This window comes from Sceloporus occidentalis, unplaced genomic scaffold (assembly GCF_023333645.1).
Source record: "Sceloporus occidentalis isolate IW3139 unplaced genomic scaffold, rSceOcc1.0.p SCAF_6, whole genome shotgun sequence".
Taxonomy (NCBI): Eukaryota; Metazoa; Chordata; class Lepidosauria; order Squamata; family Phrynosomatidae; genus Sceloporus; species Sceloporus occidentalis.
In genome coordinates this window covers 64,139,226-64,158,980 of record NW_028316986.1, presented here as the reverse complement: position 1 = coordinate 64,158,980, position 19,755 = coordinate 64,139,226, and the positions used below count along the sequence as shown (strand labels likewise).

Genomic DNA, 19,755 nt, shown 5'->3' with positions numbered 1-19,755 from the left:
AACCCATGTTTTTCTTCTCGTTAACTGAGAGCTTGAGGAGAACTTTTTTAAAAAATATTCGTTCCACAAATCTCTCTTTCAAAGGGTGATTTCTTCTCTCCCTTTCAGCAACTAGCGAAATATTTTTCACAGATTTCTCTGAATGACAATAAAAGACAAGGCGAATAATTACGCTAATTACTTTGCATTTCAAACTCAATTACCATGTCAAAAGGAAGTTTGGCAGAGGTTTAAAGAACATTCCTATGCTTAAAATACCCTGAAGGCACACACACAAAAAGGAAAAATAAACAGTCCCAACAAGAAATGCTAGAGTTGAGGGGACCCTCAAGGACTATCCAGTCCAACCCCCCCTCTGCTATGAAGTAATACATAGGAATACATGGCATACTAGAGGACATGTATTATTATTATTATTATTATTATTATTATTATTATTATTAACCTTTATTTATAAAGCACTGCAAATTTACACAGTGCAGTACATACAATCTTTTTAATCTGACGGTTCCCTGCCCTCACGCTTACAATCTAACAAGACACAACACAAAAGGAGAAGGGAGTAGTGGTGAGGAAGGGACCTCTCTAGTAGCATGTCCTAGAGGACATGTAGTCTGACCCCTGTTCAACATCAGGATGTCACTGGAAGATGGGACAAACTGAGGGTTTTCTTGGCATAAAGAGGAGTTTTGCCATGGGATGTCCCTCAAGCTGAGACAGTGTGACCCACCAGGGACGTAGCCAGGATTTTGGGAAGGGGGGGTCAAGACTAAGTGCCACCATTTTGAGAGGCTAAGAGCCCCCCCAAGACACAAAAAGAGGGTCGAGCATTTACCCTCGACACCTCGATGGCACCACTTTAACTTCTGTTATGGCTTTGTGCAATGGAATCTTGGGATCTGTAGTTTTGAGGACCTGTTGAGTCATCTGTCAGGTTCCGCAACAAACTACAAATTCCAGCATTTCACAACATGGAGCCAAGGGCAGTTAAAGTGGCCAGCTGGATTATTTTTTCAGTGCAGATGCAAACTGAGTCCTTCCTCTGAAGGTGTTTACATCAGATAAATTCATCTCGATCAAGCAAAGTGCAGCTGCTCGAGCAATGAGTGGCAGCCACTCTGTTCATGCTCAGAGGCACTCTGCTCATGCTTTGAGACACTGTATTCCAACTTCTGAGCTGAGTTAAGAACCCAGGCTGCATCCAAACATTTCATTCCCACTTCCAAGAGGGATTTTTAATTTTAAGACACACACACACACACACACACACACACTTTTTAATTCCAAGACCTATCTATCTATCTATCTATCTATCTATCTATCTATCTATCTATCTATCTACCTACCAACCATAATTTTTAATTCCAAGCCATTATACGTTCCTTTCTTTTTATAATAAACAAACCCCTTTAAGAGAATCCTATTTTGGGAGAAAGGCAGGGTATAAAATCAATCAATAAAAAATTATAGTGCAATAGTCCATCAGTGCATGGCTTGCATTATAAGACTTTATACCTTTATACATTTAAAAACAATTAAAATCACAGTAGGCTCAGAGTGCTATAGAATCATGGAATCATAGAGTTGTAAGAGACCCCAAGAATGGCTATCCAGTCCTACCCCATTCTGCCATGCAGGAACTCCCAGTCAAAGCATCCTCAACAAATTATGTAATGGAGGTGTCCATCTACATTGTAGAAAGATATACTATAGCCTTATTAGACTGCAGTTCCCAGCAGTCTGTGGTGCTCCTCTTTTTTGGTGTTGCAAAAATCCAGAAATGACTGTTTTTGAAAACATGAGTCCATTCTCAGGAGAAATGTCCAGAGTAGAGTCTGAGTCTCCTTTCTCTGGACTTCTAAAACCTAAATTATCAGCTCAGTGTGCAGAAGCACAACATTATTTTAAAAATATTGTGCATTAAATTACCTTCAGTCTATGTCTATGAGATGCATATGAGACATACATGGATCCCATCTCCCAGTATATCCCATTAGACATACTGTATAAAAATATACCAAACTCTGAAAAACTCCAAAATACATCTAGTCCTCAGCATTTTGGGTAAGGGATATTATTGTTATTATTATTATTATTATTATTATTATTATTATTATTATTGCATGACCTTAGCATCACCATGAGAGAGGTGCAGAGAGAGAGAGTTGGTCATGTCTTGCCTCTGAGGCTGAGAGAATGTGACCCTCACAAAATGTGGGAGAATGAGGATCTGCTGAACTTTTCCCCTGCCATTTGCTTCTCCTTTTGTCTCTTGTCCCTTTAGATTGCAAGCCTGAGGGCAGGGAAATATCTAGTAATTTGTAAGCTGCTCTGATAGCCTTTTGGCTGAAGAGCTGGGCATTAATAATAATAATAATAATAATAATAATAATAATAATAGGCAAGGAGAGTGCAGAATTTCCAGGAATGAGAGAGTGTGACTTACCCAATGTCACCCTGTGGATTTACATGGCTGAGCTGGGATCCTCCCAGTTCACCATAGAAATTCACTGGCTGACCTTGGGCAAGTCACATCCTCTCAGCTTCAACTCCAACTCCTAGGTATTCCTTCATGGTAGGTTTTATTCATGGCAGAATTCTTGCCATCACACCCTACTCTGCTCCTAATTGAGGTTTCCTGCTTGGCAGAAGAGCATTACCACTTGGCACCCGACCCCTCCCCTTCTCATCTGTGAGGGTCACACTATCTCAGCTTCAGGGGCATCCCATGACAAAACTCCTCTTTATGCCAATAAAACCCTCGGTTTGTCCCATCTTCCAGTGTCATCCTGATGAGACAGTGTGACCCACTTGGCTGTTGATGTTTGTTGCCTTCTGGTGGGCACTCTCAGTGCTTTGGGAGGACCCTGGCAAAACGGGGCAAGAAGGGGGGGGGTTGTGGGTTTTGTGTGTGTTTAGAGGGCTCTTGCAATGAGGACATGCCAGTGTCTTCCTCTGAGACCCAGAGAGTGTGACTTGCCCAAGGCCTCCCAGAGGGCTCCTATGGCCATCCAAGCCCTGAGCTCCCTTTCCCCATGACCTCATGGAAACATGGCTGTTGTCGTGTGTTGTGACTTTTAGGACTCTCCTGGCATGCAAGGCTTGTTGGGGGGGGGGGGCAGTGCCTCCCTTTGAGGCTGAGAGTCTGTGCCAGGGATATAAGAAAACAACAACAACAACAACAATATCTGGGTATTGTAGTTTTGTGAGACATTTAGCCTTCTTTGTCAGAGAGCTCTGGTGGCACAACATACTACAAATCCCAGGAGTTTCCATAGCATTAAAGTATTGTCGAACTGGATTATTTCTGCAGTGTGCAGCCTTATTAGACTGCAGTTCCCAGCAGTCTGTGGTGCTATCAGAGCAGCTTACAAATTGTTAGACATTTCCCTGCCCTCTCTCTCTGCACCTCTCCCATGGTGATGCTAAGAGGTCATGCAATAATAATAATAATAATTGGCACATTCTCTCAGCCTCAGAGGCAGGACATGACAAACCTCTCTCTCCAGCTCTCTCAAGGTGATGCTAAGGCAAACCTACATTTATTTTGCATTGTGTGTGTGTGTGTGTGTGTGTGTGTGTGTGTGTGTATGTACTTGAATTTCTTGGCCTTGGAGAACCCAAATCAATGTCTCCACTGCAAGGTAATCTCCAGATCATAGTGATGTAACTGTATTTCATCAAAGTGATTAGTCATTTTTTTATCATCAAAATACCTGTCTTAATCCAAAAAACTGTGGCCAAGACCTTTCCTACTAAGTTTTGAGATTTCAAGTTCTTCTCTTCTGTGAGAATTTGAATGTCAGAGCATGGCATAAAGGGCAGAAGCCTCACCTTTTGTTATCTTTTGTTTTTCAAAGCAAAGCTGCTGTGATTAAGCAAAGTTGGAGCAAATCACCCTAACAAAGGAAATAGCCTCCAGGATGAATGGTAGCTTTTCTTACACAAAATATGCAAATAGTGGCCATCGAGAGTCAGATGAAGGATTCTTCTCTCCCCCTCATTTCGAAATGACTAACCATCAAGATTCTTACTCATTGATCGAGAACTGCTCAGAATTTCTCCTCTCTAACATGTTATAGAAATTGTCGAATTAGGCATATTTCTCCTAATTTTCGAATTTTGGAGAATATTCTTTACATCCCTACTCTCTACCTGAGGAGGAAGCAAAGGCAGCAGAAGATAAGGAAGGATGAGCCTGGCCCTCTAGGCTTCACCTTAGCCCAGCTGCCTCCTCACGAGGAAGCTTCATGAAGGTGAAGAAGCACGAACATCCCCCCTCCCCTCCCCTCCCCCACTTGCCCAGCCCTTTCCCACCACCCTGGGCTGGTGGGCGGCTGAGACCACCCCCCAGCAGCCCACCCCACTAGTTGATACCAGGCCTGGGGATGCAACTGCCTAATGGTCTGTATGGAAGTTGTTGTAGTCTTTCTATGTAATCAGTTGTCTAGCAAATTCTTCACTTGCCCCAAAGACAGTTTCATTATCCAAATAGTAGAAGAGGAAACAAGAGGGTCAGCTATTTTAGATCTGTTCCTAACCAACAAGGATGACTTGGTTAACGGGGTGCAAGTGGTGGGATCCTTAGGTGGAAGTGACCATGTTCTCCTGGAGTTTGTTATACAGTGGAAAGGAGAAGCCAGGCAGAGTCAGACACGCATTCTAGATTTTAGGAGAGCGGATTTTAGTAAACTTAGAGAAATACTGGGGGTGATCCCCTGGTCAGGAATACTAAAAGAGAAGGGAGTTCAGGATGTATGGGAGTTTCTCAAAAGGGATATAGTGAAGGCACAATTTAAAACAGTTCTAATGAGGAAGAAAAATGGGAGATGTTTCAAGAAACCAGGATGGATGACTAAGGTACTTTCAACTGAGCTAAATTTTAAACGGAACATGTATTAGAAGTGGGAAAACAGGGAAATCACCAAAGATGGATTCAAACAGTCAGAAAAGCTAAAGTGCAGAATGAGCTCAGGTTTGCTAGAGAGCTTAAGAACAGTAAAAATCATTCCTGTACAGCTATGGTACAGGTCCGTGCCATTCTCTAGAAATCCCTTGATCTGTTTTGGAAAATGACATTTCCTGCAATGAACTAGTAAATATAATTCAATAAGTTAAATTTTAGTTATTAACTGCAATGGCACCAGATTAGTATCTCAGTTTAAAACAAACATATTAATCTTCAGACCTTATGACCCCATCTGCGGGTATAGAACAAATTGGACCAGACATTATAGAGAGTGGGGGAATGAATCAGCTTTGTAGCATTATTACATACAGTAGCTGTTTTTATCTTGTAACACAGATTTTGTAACAAAAATATGAATATATTAAAAATATAAACAATACTGTTGTAGCAATATTTAGACCACTTACCACATAGCTGGTAAGCCCAATTAAGGGCAGATTTTGTTCAGTGATTTATTCTGCAGTAATGGAGAAAGTTTCTTTTTCTGATGTCATAAAAAACCTCCACTTATAAATCTTCTGTAAAAAGCAAAGCCTCTTCTCAATGATCATAATCTCCTTTGCTTACATCTTCTTCTTCTTTGTTGTCCTGTCCTCATTATTTTTCTCATGTTCTTTGCCATGAACTCTTTATCCTCAACTTCTTCCTTTTCAACTTTGTCTTTCCTGTTTTATTTAGACTGTTTTGAGCAAAGTGGATGTCACCTCTGTATTCTCAATAGCCTCTAGAATGTTTGTAATTTAATTTTTTTGCCTTAGAAATAGTAAAAAGGCAAATGATAGGTAAATAATAAAAGTCTAATTTGCTCCAACATGATATAAATTGTGAATGTTTGTATAACTTGGTTATGTTAAAGTTGTGATTTGTTCACAAGTAAATATGTGACTATAAAAGACTGTATGCAGGATGATCCAAACTGATGGGAAATTCTATGATTGTTTGTTGACTCATGAAGTTAGTGCTTGATGCTGCATTCAGAACCATCTGTACCATTACACAGAGTACTGCAGATGTCTTAGGTAGCAACTGTGGAGGGGGGCATGGAGTAGAAATTTAAAGAAGATTCACATATCTTCTCATCTTTCAGGAGAAAAGCTGTCTTAACAAGTCAAAAATAATAACCATTTTTTTAAAAAAAAATCTCCCTCAGCAAGAGAGAAAAGACAGGCATCTTTTCCCATTTTTGTCTTTTTTTTTTTTTATATGGTATGTGGAAAAACAATGGGAAAAGCAATATTTTTGCACAAACACTTATTTTACATAAATTAAAAAGCTTTCTGTTAAAAAAGTTGTGCTTGGTGCAAAGCCAGTATTTAAATTTTTATTTAAAATTTCAGGAAAGGAGGACATATGGATTCACTTGCTTGGGTGGGTGGATGGGGAGATGATGAGATGTGTGTCCCCTTCCTCCTGTTCCTCCTATCCCAGCTATTTTTCCTTCCTACCTCCTGCTTACATGTGTGAATGAGTGAGGGGATGTTTGTGTGTGTGGCCAGGCCTAGCCACCGCACCAGTATAGGTATTTTATGTGTGTTACACATTTTTTTGAGAGGGGTGTAAATATATTCATGGGTTTCCCACTTATGGAGAAGGCTGCATTCCTAAACCACACAAAAGTTGAGGACTGACTACTTCCTCAGATGCATACAGTGGAACCTTGTTATACGCTGGGGTTTGGTTCCAAAATCCCCCATGGATAACAAAATCCATGCATGCTCAAGTCCCATTAAATATAATGACATAGCAAAATGGTGTCCCTTATAAAAAATGGAAAATCAAGGTTTGATATTTGAAATTTATCCTTTTTAAAAACATTTTCAAACCGTGTATGCTTGAATCAGTGTATAAAAAATCCGTGTATAAGAAGAGCTGACTATATTATGAAGTGCCTAGGAGCAGATCTTTATAGTTATGAGTGAGCAGGTTGTATGTGTGAATAGCAGTACAAATGCGAGATCAGTTTTAAGGATGGTTGTTGGGGGCAAAGGCTGTAGGAAAGATGTCGCCTAAAGCCAAGGTGAGTAGTTAACCATATGAATTCTGGAGGGAGTTATTGGAATGTAGTGGGATGCTGGTTTGGGACCAGAAATGGTATGTGATAAACTGGGCAAGAAAGCTATTATGAGGCTGGGATGTTAACTAGTGTTATCATATGTGTAGGGTGCAAGGAAACCATTGTCTCTTTTCAATGGATTGGAATTTGTGACTATATTTTAATTTTACCATTTCTTTTTCCAGTCATTCTTTGTAGTTTTCTTGTTCATCTGAGGTCTAAGATGAAATGCCCAGGAAGACTGAAATGTTCTGCAACATGTTTTTTGTTTTTTGTTTTTTTGTATTCCCATTCGTAATGTGTGATTTATTTCCATTTATCCTATGGGTCAGAAACTGGCCTGTTTGCCCAAAGTAGTATGCTGAAGGGCATTGTTGACAGAGGATGGCATATATATCATACTAAATGATGAGCATTTGAAAGTATCTCTAATATTGTGGGTGTTGTGATTAGGTTCTGTAATGACATTTCCTAAGAAAGGTCAAAAACACACCATAGAAATAATCCAGTTTGAGACCACTTTAACTGCCCTGGCTCAGTGCTAGGGAATCCTGGGAATTGTAGTTTATTGTGGCACCAGAGTTCTCTGACAGAGAGGATTAAATAGCTCACAAAATTATAGTTCCCAGAATTGCCTAGCACTGACCCAGAACAGTTAAAGCGGTCTCAAACTGGATTATTTCTGTAGTGTGTTTTAGGCCCAGATGTGTGGGCAGAGTTGTCATCTGGGTTTGTGGCAAAGTATTGTACCTGTCGTGTTGTGCATCATTCTGTAGGTAAGAAACTCTTGAGATTGGAGGCTGTCTGTAGTCAGGCAGAAGCCTAACAGATTTGGATTTGGTAGTTTGTTCAGGGTAGAAACTGGAGGCATGTAAGTACAGTACATATTATGGTCAGTGGGTTTGCAATATAGTATGGTGCTCAGATGTCAGTTCTGTAGGTGTATTATGGTAGTCCAGAAAGTGAACTTGTTCTGTTGATAGTTCCAAGCTGAGATTGATGGTAGAATGGAAGTTATTGAAATTTTGTTGGAATGTCTTGAGTGCTTGTCCATGAGTCCAATTATGAAAGTAATATCAATGTACCCCTGGCAGAGAAGACATTTCTGGGTGCAGGAATTAAGGAACCATTGTTCAAGATCACCCATGAAGACGTTGGCATATTATGGTGTGTGTGCTCATGGCAGAACTGTTAACATGAAGGTGTATGTTATTACCAGAAGTGAAATACTTGTGTGAGAGAACAGAATGGAAGACCTTGGTCGCTGGGTCTGCTATGGTTCCATCTGGAATGATGTTCCTGACAGCTTGTAGTCTAGCTTTGTATGGGATATTGGTATACAGGGATTTCACATCTACAGTGAGTAATATGTGGTTCCCTAGGAGGATGTGGATGGACTGCAATTTCTGCAAGAAGTCAGTAGAAGTCAGTAGTGTCCCTCACATAGCTGGGATTTCTGGTGGCATATGGTTGTGGAGACAACAGGCAGATTAGAATCTTGGCACTAGCCAATGGGAGCAAAGCCAGGAAAAGGAGTAGGGGGTGTTCCCAGGAGTGAATATATAAAAGGGAGTGAAGTAAATTTAAATATATGAAAACTTATGTTACCATCTTCTTTCTTTCAGTTACGTTTCAGAGGTGTTACATGATCCCCTTGCATACTGATCCAAATTAACATGGCTATGCCTTTGAATTCTTAACATGTTGCTGTTAGATGCAGTGAAAGATGCAGTCCTACTGTGTGTATTGAAGAAAATAAATTGACAGACTGATTAGATCATCCATGCATAGTGTATGGAAGGCACTATATAACCTTTCCCCCCAGATATACAATGTCTTGGATAACCTGACTAATCTTTCCACTGAATTATGAGCTTCTCTTGACTTTACCATCTACTAAAGCATTGAATTGATTTTCATCTGTGCTAAAAATTCAGGATACCTGGTTAAAAAATGATAAAAATAAGATGAACAAAATCCCTCAATGTTAAAACTATCTGGTGAGAAGTACTGTGTATGTGTGTGTTCTGGATTTTTTTTTTATCATCTCTAGGATGTATAGAGTGTTTGTTGGTGTTTGTTAGTGTGGGAGACCAGCATGGTTTGGCAGTGAAAAAGAATGATTTGTGTGCCTAAAAAGTCCTAACCCAAATTGAAGACAGGAATTTAATAAGTAGATTTTGAGTATCCTTAGCCCCCTCTGCTCTCTCACCCAAGTGGGAAGAAAAATGTTCAAGTAACTTGTTTAATGTAACTGAAATAGTGTGTGTGAAAGGATTTGAGCAGTTGAAAAATATGGTACCGTATTTTCCGGCATATAAGTTGACTTGGCATTTAAGACGACCCCCAACTTTTCCAGTTAAAATATAGAGTTTGGGATATATTCGCAGTATAAGACTACCCCTCTTCCAACGTACACCAAATAAAAACTAAAAAACCATCAGATTTGATTTCAATATGGTAATTTAAATTCAAATGCTTATGACATGCAGGTACTTAGCAGGAAACCTTGTTGTATACAAAGCCTGCTTGGATTGGTCAGTTCTCCCTGCTTGCCCAGCCCTTCCTGTCTCCAAGACTATCAGAGCGGTAGCACAAACATGGCTCTTTTTTTCCCTACCCTGGGAGTCTCAGACACCTTCAACTTGCTCCGCCCTTCACTTACACCTTACCGGTGAGGCGCCCCCTCATCTCGTCATCAGGATCGCGTTAAGTCACTTCTTTCCATGAATCCCGATGAGTGGCTTTTCTTCTACTATACTTGTACAGCGCCACCCTTGCTGCATTCATACGGTCGCCGCATATGGAGGGGATGTGGCTGCGGCCGTTTTTTAGCTCCCCCCACCATATGCGATGACCACAGATTCTCCAGTTCAGCTCAGAGGTTTCAGCACCCGCCCTATAAGACGACACCCGGCATATAAGACGACCCCTGACTTTTGAGAAGATTTTCCTGGGTTAAAAAATAGTCTTATACGCCAGAAAATACAGTATGTAAAATTAAACATTCTTACATATTTATTGTAATTAGTATTCTTTGTCTTTTTGTTCTAGGCTGTCATGCACCATGAAGGCCATATGGATGATGGCCTAACATTATCCAGATCACAGCATGAAGAATCACGTACTGCACGAGTAATTCGCAGTACTGTCTTCCTTTTCAACAGGTTCATAAGGTATAAGAATTCTAGTTGAAAATTCACAACATAGCCCATAACTAGTCATAAGTATGTGTAACTGCAATGTGACCACTCTTGCCATGTTGGCCCACCTTCATTTTGTTTTATGTTAGCCTAAATTGTAAGCCTCCATGAACTTCACAGTGCCCCTACCCTGGGCTTCAGCCCATCACCACGAGCTTATGAATATAGATGACAGATGAATATAAGTGAAGAACCCACATGTCTTTGGGACCTGAAGATAAGAACATTGTTAGTAATTAACTGTGTTTGATTCATTTAGGGGCCTTGATGCTCTCAGCAAGAAAGTAAAGTCTTCCACTGTTGACTTACCCATTGAGTCAGTCAGCCTTAGCCTCCAGGACTTGATTGGTTACTTCCATCCACCTGATGATCATTTAGAGCATGAAGACAAGCAGAACCGACTAAGAGCACTGAAGAATCGACAGAATCTCTTCCAGGAAGAGGTAACATTCTTGATTTCCCCCTTGATACTTCATGTTTAAGACTGGCTAAAACATCCTGAAATTTGCACATGGTTCCTGAGCTAGTTATTTGTTCAGATGGAAGCAAAACTAGTTAGAAAGAAAACCTAAATACTGAAAATTTCATGACTGTGTAACCCATTCTGTAAGTTTCTGTTTATTAGCAAGGAACATTTAACTAGGAGGGAGGGTTGCCATAATTCTCTACTAAAAACCGGGACAAAATGTAGGACAAAATTTAGACTAAAGTATAGGACAATTGTAGGATAAAATTTAGCCCCAAATGTAGGACATTTAAGAAAAATGGAGGACCTTAAATATCCTACATTTTGGGCTAAATTTTATCCTACAATTGTCCTATATTTTGGTCTAAATTTTGTCCCAGTTTTTAGTAGAGAATTATGGCAATCCTACTAGGAGGAGGTCATGCAGTAACCTGTGTGAAAATATAAAAAACAGAATTCTGTGACAGGAGCTTATCCCCGGCACAGAATGAAATAATGCATGAGTTATTTATACACTATGCCATTGCCAGAGGACTAATGAATAAAGAAGGTGAGGATAATATCAAGTTTGCAAAACGGAAGCATAGAGTGCATATAACCAATGAAAGATGCAGAAGACATGTAGAAAAGGATAGGACAAGTAATTGACAAGGTAAGTAGGGATTTTACCACTTTCTTTCCTTTTTTTCCATGCAGATTTGGCATGGGTGCTCTACACACACACACACAAGCAAGTTAGAAATAAGAATTTATTTGTAATACTGTTCTTCAGTCTTGCCTTTTCTGAAAGCGTATTGAGAGAAGTAGCAGATTTGGTCTGTTTTAGGCTCAAGTAGACTGCAGTCCACAAAAGTTTATTTTTCCTAGTTAGTCTCAAAAGTGCTCCTGTTGACATCTGGGGCCAATTTCTACAGATGTGCGCATTCACCTGTGTAATTTCTCCCTGCTTCTTGTGACTGGTTTGTATCTATAAAGTTCTGTTAATTGATTTTGTATTAGCTAAATGGGAACTCCCCCTCCCCTTTCAACACTGGATATGCACTGGGTTGTCATTTAAACAAAAATGTGATTGTTGTCTCAGATGAGCACTTTTTCTCTTGTAGGGTATGATCAACTTGGTGCTTGAATGTATTGATCGCTTACATGTCTACAGCAGTGCAGCTCACTTTGCTGATGTAGCTGGGAAAGAGGCAGGAGAGACTTGGAAATCTATTTTAAACTCATTATATGAATTGCTCGGTAAGCTATGCATTTGAGTAACTGGGATTATTTGCACTGAAATATGTACACATATGTGCTTAAAACCCAGAACTTTGCTGTTTCTCATAGGTTTAATTACAAGAACTTTACCTTTCTAAACATATTGAGAATGTCCAGAAAGCAAAATGCAGAGACATACTTCAATTAAAAGATAATTATTTATATATATATTCAAATGTATCTATGATGAGAAAAAATGGCAGACACAAAGTATCACAAATATGTAGCCATGTTAGTCTGTAGAATCAGTATGTAAAGAGATCTTGTAGCACCTTTGAGACTAATTGAAAGAAAGAAGTTGGCAGCATGAACTTTTGTAGACTAAAGTCTACAAAAGTTCATATGCATCTGAGGAAGTCGACTTTAGTTTACAAAAGCTCATGCTACCAACTTCTTTCTTTCAGTTGGTCTCAAAGGTGCTACAAGATCTCTCTACATACTCAATTTAACACGGTATTTTTGTTATAATAAGGACTTATTTAATATTGATGTATTTGCCTTCTTTTGAGAATGAAGACTCTGGTAAGTTTAAAAGAAGTATATGAGAAGGAGAGCAGGAAGGACCTCTCTAGAGAGGGAGTTCCCAAAGACTAGAAACAGCCACTGAGAAGGCCTTTTCTCTTGTTCGCACCAAATGAGCCAGAGAAGGTTGTGGGACAGAGAGAAGGGATGATCTTAGAGCCAAAAACTTCACAGAAATATTCATTTTTCTCCTGCACAAGGGGAAAATTTAGAAATTCTTTGTCTACTCATGCAAGGATGAAATAGTTAAAAATTTACACCCTAAAGTAAAGTCACTTTCACCATGATAATCCCATGTAGTCAGCTGAAGTCTGACTCTCACTGGATGTGGCAAACAAGTGCAGCTAGATGAACATGAAAGTAACTGTATTTAGACAGCTATGCTGAATTGCTGTGATTGAAGTTGCTTTTAGGTTTTAGGTTTGCCATCAAGAGCACCCATGTGCTTAACCAGAACTCTTTTATAGTATGGTTTTTGCCACTGTAGGGATGTACATTCAGCCCTCTATATCCAAAGATTATTCTCAATTTGTGTAAGACCTCTTTTCCCCTATCATGAAATACATATTCATTTCCTACATGATAGCTCCTTAGTGAATGTTTCTGTTCCATCACTGTAGAATTTGCCAGATCTGCAGTAAAATTAGCCACAGCTATGGTGTGATGCTTCTAAATAAGGACTTCATTAAAATTGCCCCCCCCCCCCCCAAGTTTATTTTCTACTCATGGTATTTGTTGATAAGAAAGATTTTTTCCATCAGTGTAGTAGATCTTTATTTTGCTTTTTCCTATACATACCCGCAAATCATTTTGAATGGTAATGTATCGCAGGGAATAAGCATGTTGTTACCATTCATGCAGTTCGAGTCTTCAAATGAATTTAAGATGTAGCAAGATTTACCCTGAGAAGAAGAAGCAATACAGATATTCGGAAAAAAAATATATGTGCAAATTGCCACACCGAGTCAACTCACAAGAGTTTGTCCATGTCTTTGTTGATATGTTTTGCTATCCCTACCTTTTGAAAGGAATTCAACTTAGAGTTCATATGGCTCTCATATTGTCAGTCCTGTTCATGAAATACTCTGATGTCCTTTGATGTGGATCACATCAGTCTTGGGTTGGCATGTCACAAGAAGCCACTTCCTTCTTGATTCCGTGAATGCAAGGGAAGCAAATGGGCTATATATATGAACAACGTGCCCCTACATACCCTACTTTATTAAGCTATAATGTTTGCCTGTGAATGTAAAGATTACTAAAATAACAATGATTCTCTCTCTCTCTCTCTCTCTCTCTCTCTCTCTCTCTCTCTCTCTCTCTTGGTAGCGGCTTTGATTAGAGGGAATCGTAAAAATTGTGCCCAGTTTTCTGGATCTCTTGATTGGCTCATCAGTAGGCTGGAGAGACTGGAAGCATCTTCTGGTAATTTATTATTAATATTATTCATTATGAAACAAGTTTGTATCCATGATCCTCTTTCAGAAATGTAATATGAATACTTAATAGTAGAAAGGGTTGGAACTGTGGCGTCAGCCTGGAAAGGGGATCCGTCCCACAGCTCCTCCTGTACTGGCATCTGAAATCATGGCTTTCTGGAAAATAGTTGCTAGTGGGATCAATTTTAAAAAGCAAGGATCATCCATGTTTTTTGGACAGTTGTAACTGTAATTTGACCACTGTAGGAAGGTGAAGAGTGCACAATCTTTATGATGCCTTCATATTAGCTTGTACAGTCTATTGATTGAAGTGTTGTTCTTGTCAGGTCAGAAATGTGTTTCTGTGTGAGGTTCATGGGAAGACGAAATGCAGGGAGACAATCTGTAGAAGAAGAGAGGGGTCTTGTACTCCTTACTTGTCAGACTTTTTTGGTTTTATTTCATTAAACTGATCTTATATACCCTACTCTACAGTTTCCATACATGGGTCATTGCATTGATTGCAAAAGATTTACATATACAGTGCTAGTGTGTTTATAAATTGTTGGGGTATGATTATTCTTGTCATCTCCAGATGAATGAACATGTACAGATTCTGAGAAACATACATAAGGTACCTTTGAACTTAAGCAGTAGCCCATCTCTGCAGATTTATCCCAGAGACTCACACTTGCTTGGGCCTATTTCTCTGTAGATTTAACTGAATACACAAGAATAAAAAATACACAGAAGAGTCTAATGCCAATCACTAATTGAATCAGTTGCTAAATAGCAAACGAACAATTATGCCAGTCTCTTTGGTTTAATAGATCTATTCTGGTTGAGACATTGTTATTTGCTATCACATCAGTTTCAACATATGGCAACCCTATGAACTAATGAATTCCAAGGATCCTGTTATTAACAGCCCTGTTCTGATTTTGCAAAATTATTTATTTATTGCCTGTTGATCCACCAGGTCTCCAGAGGCAATGTACAGTAGGTACAAACATTTTAAAACAATCAGTGAATAACTAAACAACACTTAAAGCACGTTTAGCTTCTCTTTAAAAATAGCTCTAAAAACAGTTTTAAAAACAGTGAGAGCAGAGAAAGGCCTTCCACAGGAGATTAGCACATTGGCTTTAAAGCTTCTTATCCCCAATGAGATAAAGGTGTGTTTAATTTTCAAAATCCGTGTTATCACATTCATCCATCGCCAAGTGAATGCAACCCGTATATAGCCCGGATGCCAGCTGGCCTTATCCTATGGCTTTTCAAAAGTGACGAAATCCAAGGTAGTAAAATTATTATTATTATTATCATTATTAACCTTTATTTATAAAGCGCTGTAAATTTACACAGCGCTGTACATACAGTCTTTTTAACTGGACGGTTCCCTGCCCTCAGGCTTACAATCTAAAAATGTGGGCTAGACAATGCAACTGTTAAATTGATTTGTAATTGGTTGCCCAGCCGAATTGAAAGGGTGCTCAGCAATGGCTCCTCTTCATCCTGGAAAGATTTGGCGAGTGGAGTCCCACAGGATTCTGTCCTGGGCCTACTGCTATTCAACATCTTTATCAGTGACTTGGATGAAGCAATAGAGGGGCATTCTTACCAAATTTGCAGATTACAGCCAATTAGGAGGAGTAGCTAATAAACTAGAGGAGAGTATCAAAATTCAGAATAATCTTAATAGATTGCAAAGCTGGGCCAAAGCTAGTAAAATGAATTTCAACACAAAAGAAATGTAAGGTACTGCAGTTAGGTGGAAAAATGAAATTCATACATATATGATGGGGGACACCTGCCTTAACGAGAGTACATGCGAAAAGGATCTAGGAGTCCTAGTAGACCACAAGTTGAACATGAGTCAACAGTGTGATGCGGTAGCTAAAAAGGCCAATGTGATTTTAGCCTGCATTAATAGAAGTATAGTGTCAAGATCAAGGGAAGGAATAGTGCCACTGTATTATGCTTTGGTCAGGCCTCACCTGCAATACTGTGTCCAGTTCTGGGCACCACAATTCAAAAAGGACATTGAGAAACTGGAGTGTGTCCAAAAGAGCACGACCAAAATGGTGAAGGGTCTGGAAACTGTGCCCTAGGAGGAGAAACTTAGAGAGCTGAGTATGTTTGGCCTGGAGAAGAGGTAATATGATATAAAATTTATTTATATAGTGCTGTAGATTGACACAGTGCTTTATGTAACAAACAATCAAAGGCGGTTTACAGACTGCCCTTTTGGGGTGGCCTGTTCCCCTCCCTTTCCCCGCCGGATTGGGGCCTCAGCTGCCACAGCGGCAGCCTCTGAGGCCCTGATCCGCTACTTTCCAGGCCGTGGGGAAGCGGCAAAAGGCCACTTCCCCACAGCCTGGAAAGGGGTGTCCTTGGGGCTTCATGCCCCAAGGACACCCGACAGCAGTGGGGACGAAGAGAAAGGGGCCACTCGGCCCCTTTCTCATTTGTTTTGCTGGGCACAGCCATGTAAAGGCTGCGCCCAGTGACACAAACCTGGAAGGAGCTCTGTTTCAGAGCTCCTTCCGGCACCGCAGAAAGGGTGCCCCAGGCACCCTCGCACGGCGCCAGGACGTCACTTCTGCGCCGCTTCGTTTGGAGGCGGTGTGGTCATGACATCCCAATGGCGGCGCCCGTGTAGAACGAGTCTCTTTCTTAGGAAGAGTGTGGCCGAGTCTCTTTCTTAGTAGGTCTTTCAACAGAGGCTGGATGGCCATCTATCGGGGATGCTTTGATTGTGAGTTCCTGCATGGCATGGGGGGTGTACTGGATGTCAACTCTATGATTCTATGAGTGCTCTCACTGTGAAAGCAAGGACTTTAAAGTCATAAAAACTAGAGCGCAATCATGCATGGAGGAAATGGAATGGAGTAAGTTGAATTTTTGTTCTGGTTTTAGGGAAATGTAGGAATTTAAAAATAGGGATTGTAAGGATTTTGGAAGATGCAAACAAGAGGAAAGAGGATGAAGGAAAACAAGTGGATTTTACTACTGTTTTCTGAACTCAAATGGAAGGCTTTGTCTAAATTCAAATGGAAGGCCACACTGATTTCTGGAGTTTACACAGTTTCCAGTTCATTGTTTGCTACCTATATCCTTTGTATGTTCTATCCCAGTTTGCTGCTTTGAGCCACTAGGGGTGAGAGTTCAGGTTATATCCTAGATCTAGAATAATTTAGTATATCAGATTGGACAAATATTTGGAACAAGATCTTAATGGAATCACACTAAATGGTCACTGTTGAAACATTGTATTGAGTAACCAGGTCTCATGTCAAAATCAGAACAAGTACAGTGGGACCTTGCCATTCGTGGGCTTGCCATGCACAGATCTGAGCATCTGAATATGGCAAGCCCTGTTGTACCAAATCATGGTGTGTGCACATGGCCATGCTAGCGGCTGTGTGCACATCACACTGCCATTAGGTGTAACAGGACTTGAGGTCCCGGTTTTTTATATATGCGGAGGGTTGTGTGTGTGTGTGTGTGTGTGTGTCTGGAATGGATCCCCTGAGAATACAAAGGTCTGAGTAATTGATTGTTATCACTTGCTGCAATCTGTAAAAACTGTAATCAGTATGATTTAATGGGCAAAGGAAAGTTTAAAAGGACTACCATTTACTCAATAGTATTGTATAACTGATTTACAGTGCCTTTCTACATAGCAAGCTAAATATATGAAAAGAACTTTTAAGAAAAGCTTCTCATTCTTTAAAGCTTTTAGATCATTATTTTATTCCAAGTGGCAATGGGTTGTAATTTTATGAAGTGATTCCATTATGGGTTTTCAAGCCAAGAACAGTGGTGTATGCTGTAATTCGTTTTTTAAAAATCATCAGAGAGAGTTCTACATGATTACTTAATTAAAAATGTAATTGGCCCTTGGGGTTTAAGATAAAAATCAAATTAATGGTTTAGACTTTTTCCCTTAGTTCTTTTCGCTCAAATTATAAAGATGAGATATTGAAGACATTTTGAAAAGCCCTTTGATGATTTGTTTGCCCTTGAAGCAATTGATATTATTGAGGGAATATATTGATTGTAAATGGCTTTTGATTGTAATTCATCTGATCAAAATATTTAATACTTAACTAGTTAAATAGTTATTTGTAACTGGAATTAGTTCAGGTAAACAGGTTATCTGTGTGGGTGATGAAGAAAATTTTGATGTGTTTTCTATATCTTTCCTAGTTAGCTTTCTACCCCAGCCTTCTGCCAACAAGACGTAGGAGGAATCCTCTTAGTCAATAACTGATTTCTTCTTCTGTTATCTCCACTGAATAGAAGAACCTGAAATAATGCTTTAAAAAGCTCTTTCTTTTGTTTAAAGATGATAAGGAAGAAATTTGACTAGCATTTATTTTTGAGTTTAGATAATCTGATAACTGTATTAGATATGATGTTTAATTGCAAAATAATCTTTTTAAAGCATTATTCTTACTTTTTTATTTTTGCAAGTGGGGATGGAAGAGTAATTCTTATGGTGCGAGTAAAGGTATATAAGATAGTCAAATCTTCTATATTCTCCTTAAAGCGTATAATGCCTGTGACATTTTATGTTCAAATCAGGATTAAAACCCATGTTCAGTACTAACTGTAACATTAACCATTGGCAGTAATTAACTGTGCTCCTTATTGCTGTTACCACTGAGTTAAGAGATCTCCTGGAACAATCATGCCTGGACCTAGGAGATTTTTTTAAATGCAGCATTGCAGAAATCTGATTTAAGTTCAATAATACTTAATGACAGTGACTGCTGCTTTATTTGGTTGATAATTTTGGTTAATTGGAGTTCAGAGATGATAAAATGCTTCCTACTTTTTTAATAAGTTCCATTTCATAAAGTTATTCTGCTTGCATTAAAGGTGCATCTTCCACATTCCCCTTAGTTGTAACATACAGAAAATGTATGTACAACACTCTCCCTATTTGTCTTCTCCTGTAATACAAGCAGTAAATGGTAAAATTCTGAATGTTTCTTCTTGCTGTACTAGGAATTCCATCAGTGCTTACCTAAATTTGTGTGATTTGATTTATGTATAAAATCACTTATATATAAAATGAAAATCACTTATATATAAAACAGGCAAACATCATACCATGGATATGCAGTCAAAGATCAGGATTAGGGGAGAGGGAAGGTAAGCTTTAGCAAAATCTCATGGCCATATAGGAAGGAAGAGAATGTTTTTCCTACTTATTGCTGTTTACCCATGATGGATACAGTTTGCAGAAATACATCATTCTTTCTATGCTACCCTAGTTCCTTTCTAAAATTCTGCCTGTATGAGCATAGGAGAGAGTGATTGTCAGTGTGTTGGCCTAGACGAGAGGATGGATATGAAAATCTAACATTAAAACCTGAATTTATTTATGCATTTATTTTACATATGCATTTCCCTTCTTTGGCATATTGCCATGATTTCAGATGTAGACATAGTAGCTGCTGAAATTTTAAAAAGGCAAATTCTTTTGTAAGAGTGCTTAGATCTGTATATCATCTTGTATGATTCTCAGATTTTTTTTTGTAAAAAACAATCCTCTTGTCTTTTTATATTTTCAGGAATTCTTGAGGTTTTACACTGTGTGTTGGTGGAAAGTCCTGAAGCTTTAAATATTATTAAAGAAGGACATATTAAATCAATTATATGCCTTTTGGACAAACATGGAAGAAATCATAAGGTATGCATGATACACAAAAGATTGGCCTGGAGGCTCAGTGTGATTAGTAGCAAGTTCTATAGGTTTTCTAGCTAGAAGGCTTTAAGATAAAAAGGTAGAGTCTTTACTGTTTTATGTATGCATTTTTAAACAACATAATAGGAACCAAATACTCCATTAT

The 19,755-nt window shown here is 39.2% G+C and overlaps 1 protein-coding gene across 1 annotated transcript in view; it reads left to right on the top strand.

Moving 5' to 3' along the window:
- The window catches only part of RYR2 (ryanodine receptor 2), a 421,553-nt gene that overhangs the window by 171,267 nt on the left and 230,531 nt on the right, over window positions 1-19,755 (top strand). The window contains exons 14-18 of the mRNA XM_089529854.1: window positions 10,077-10,198; window positions 10,485-10,668; window positions 11,795-11,930; window positions 13,803-13,898; window positions 19,477-19,595. Of these exons, the coding sequence (XP_089385980.1) occupies window positions 10,077-10,198; window positions 10,485-10,668; window positions 11,795-11,930; window positions 13,803-13,898; window positions 19,477-19,595 (657 nt within the window). The remainder of the gene's footprint in view (window positions 1-10,076; window positions 10,199-10,484; window positions 10,669-11,794; window positions 11,931-13,802; window positions 13,899-19,476; window positions 19,596-19,755) is intronic.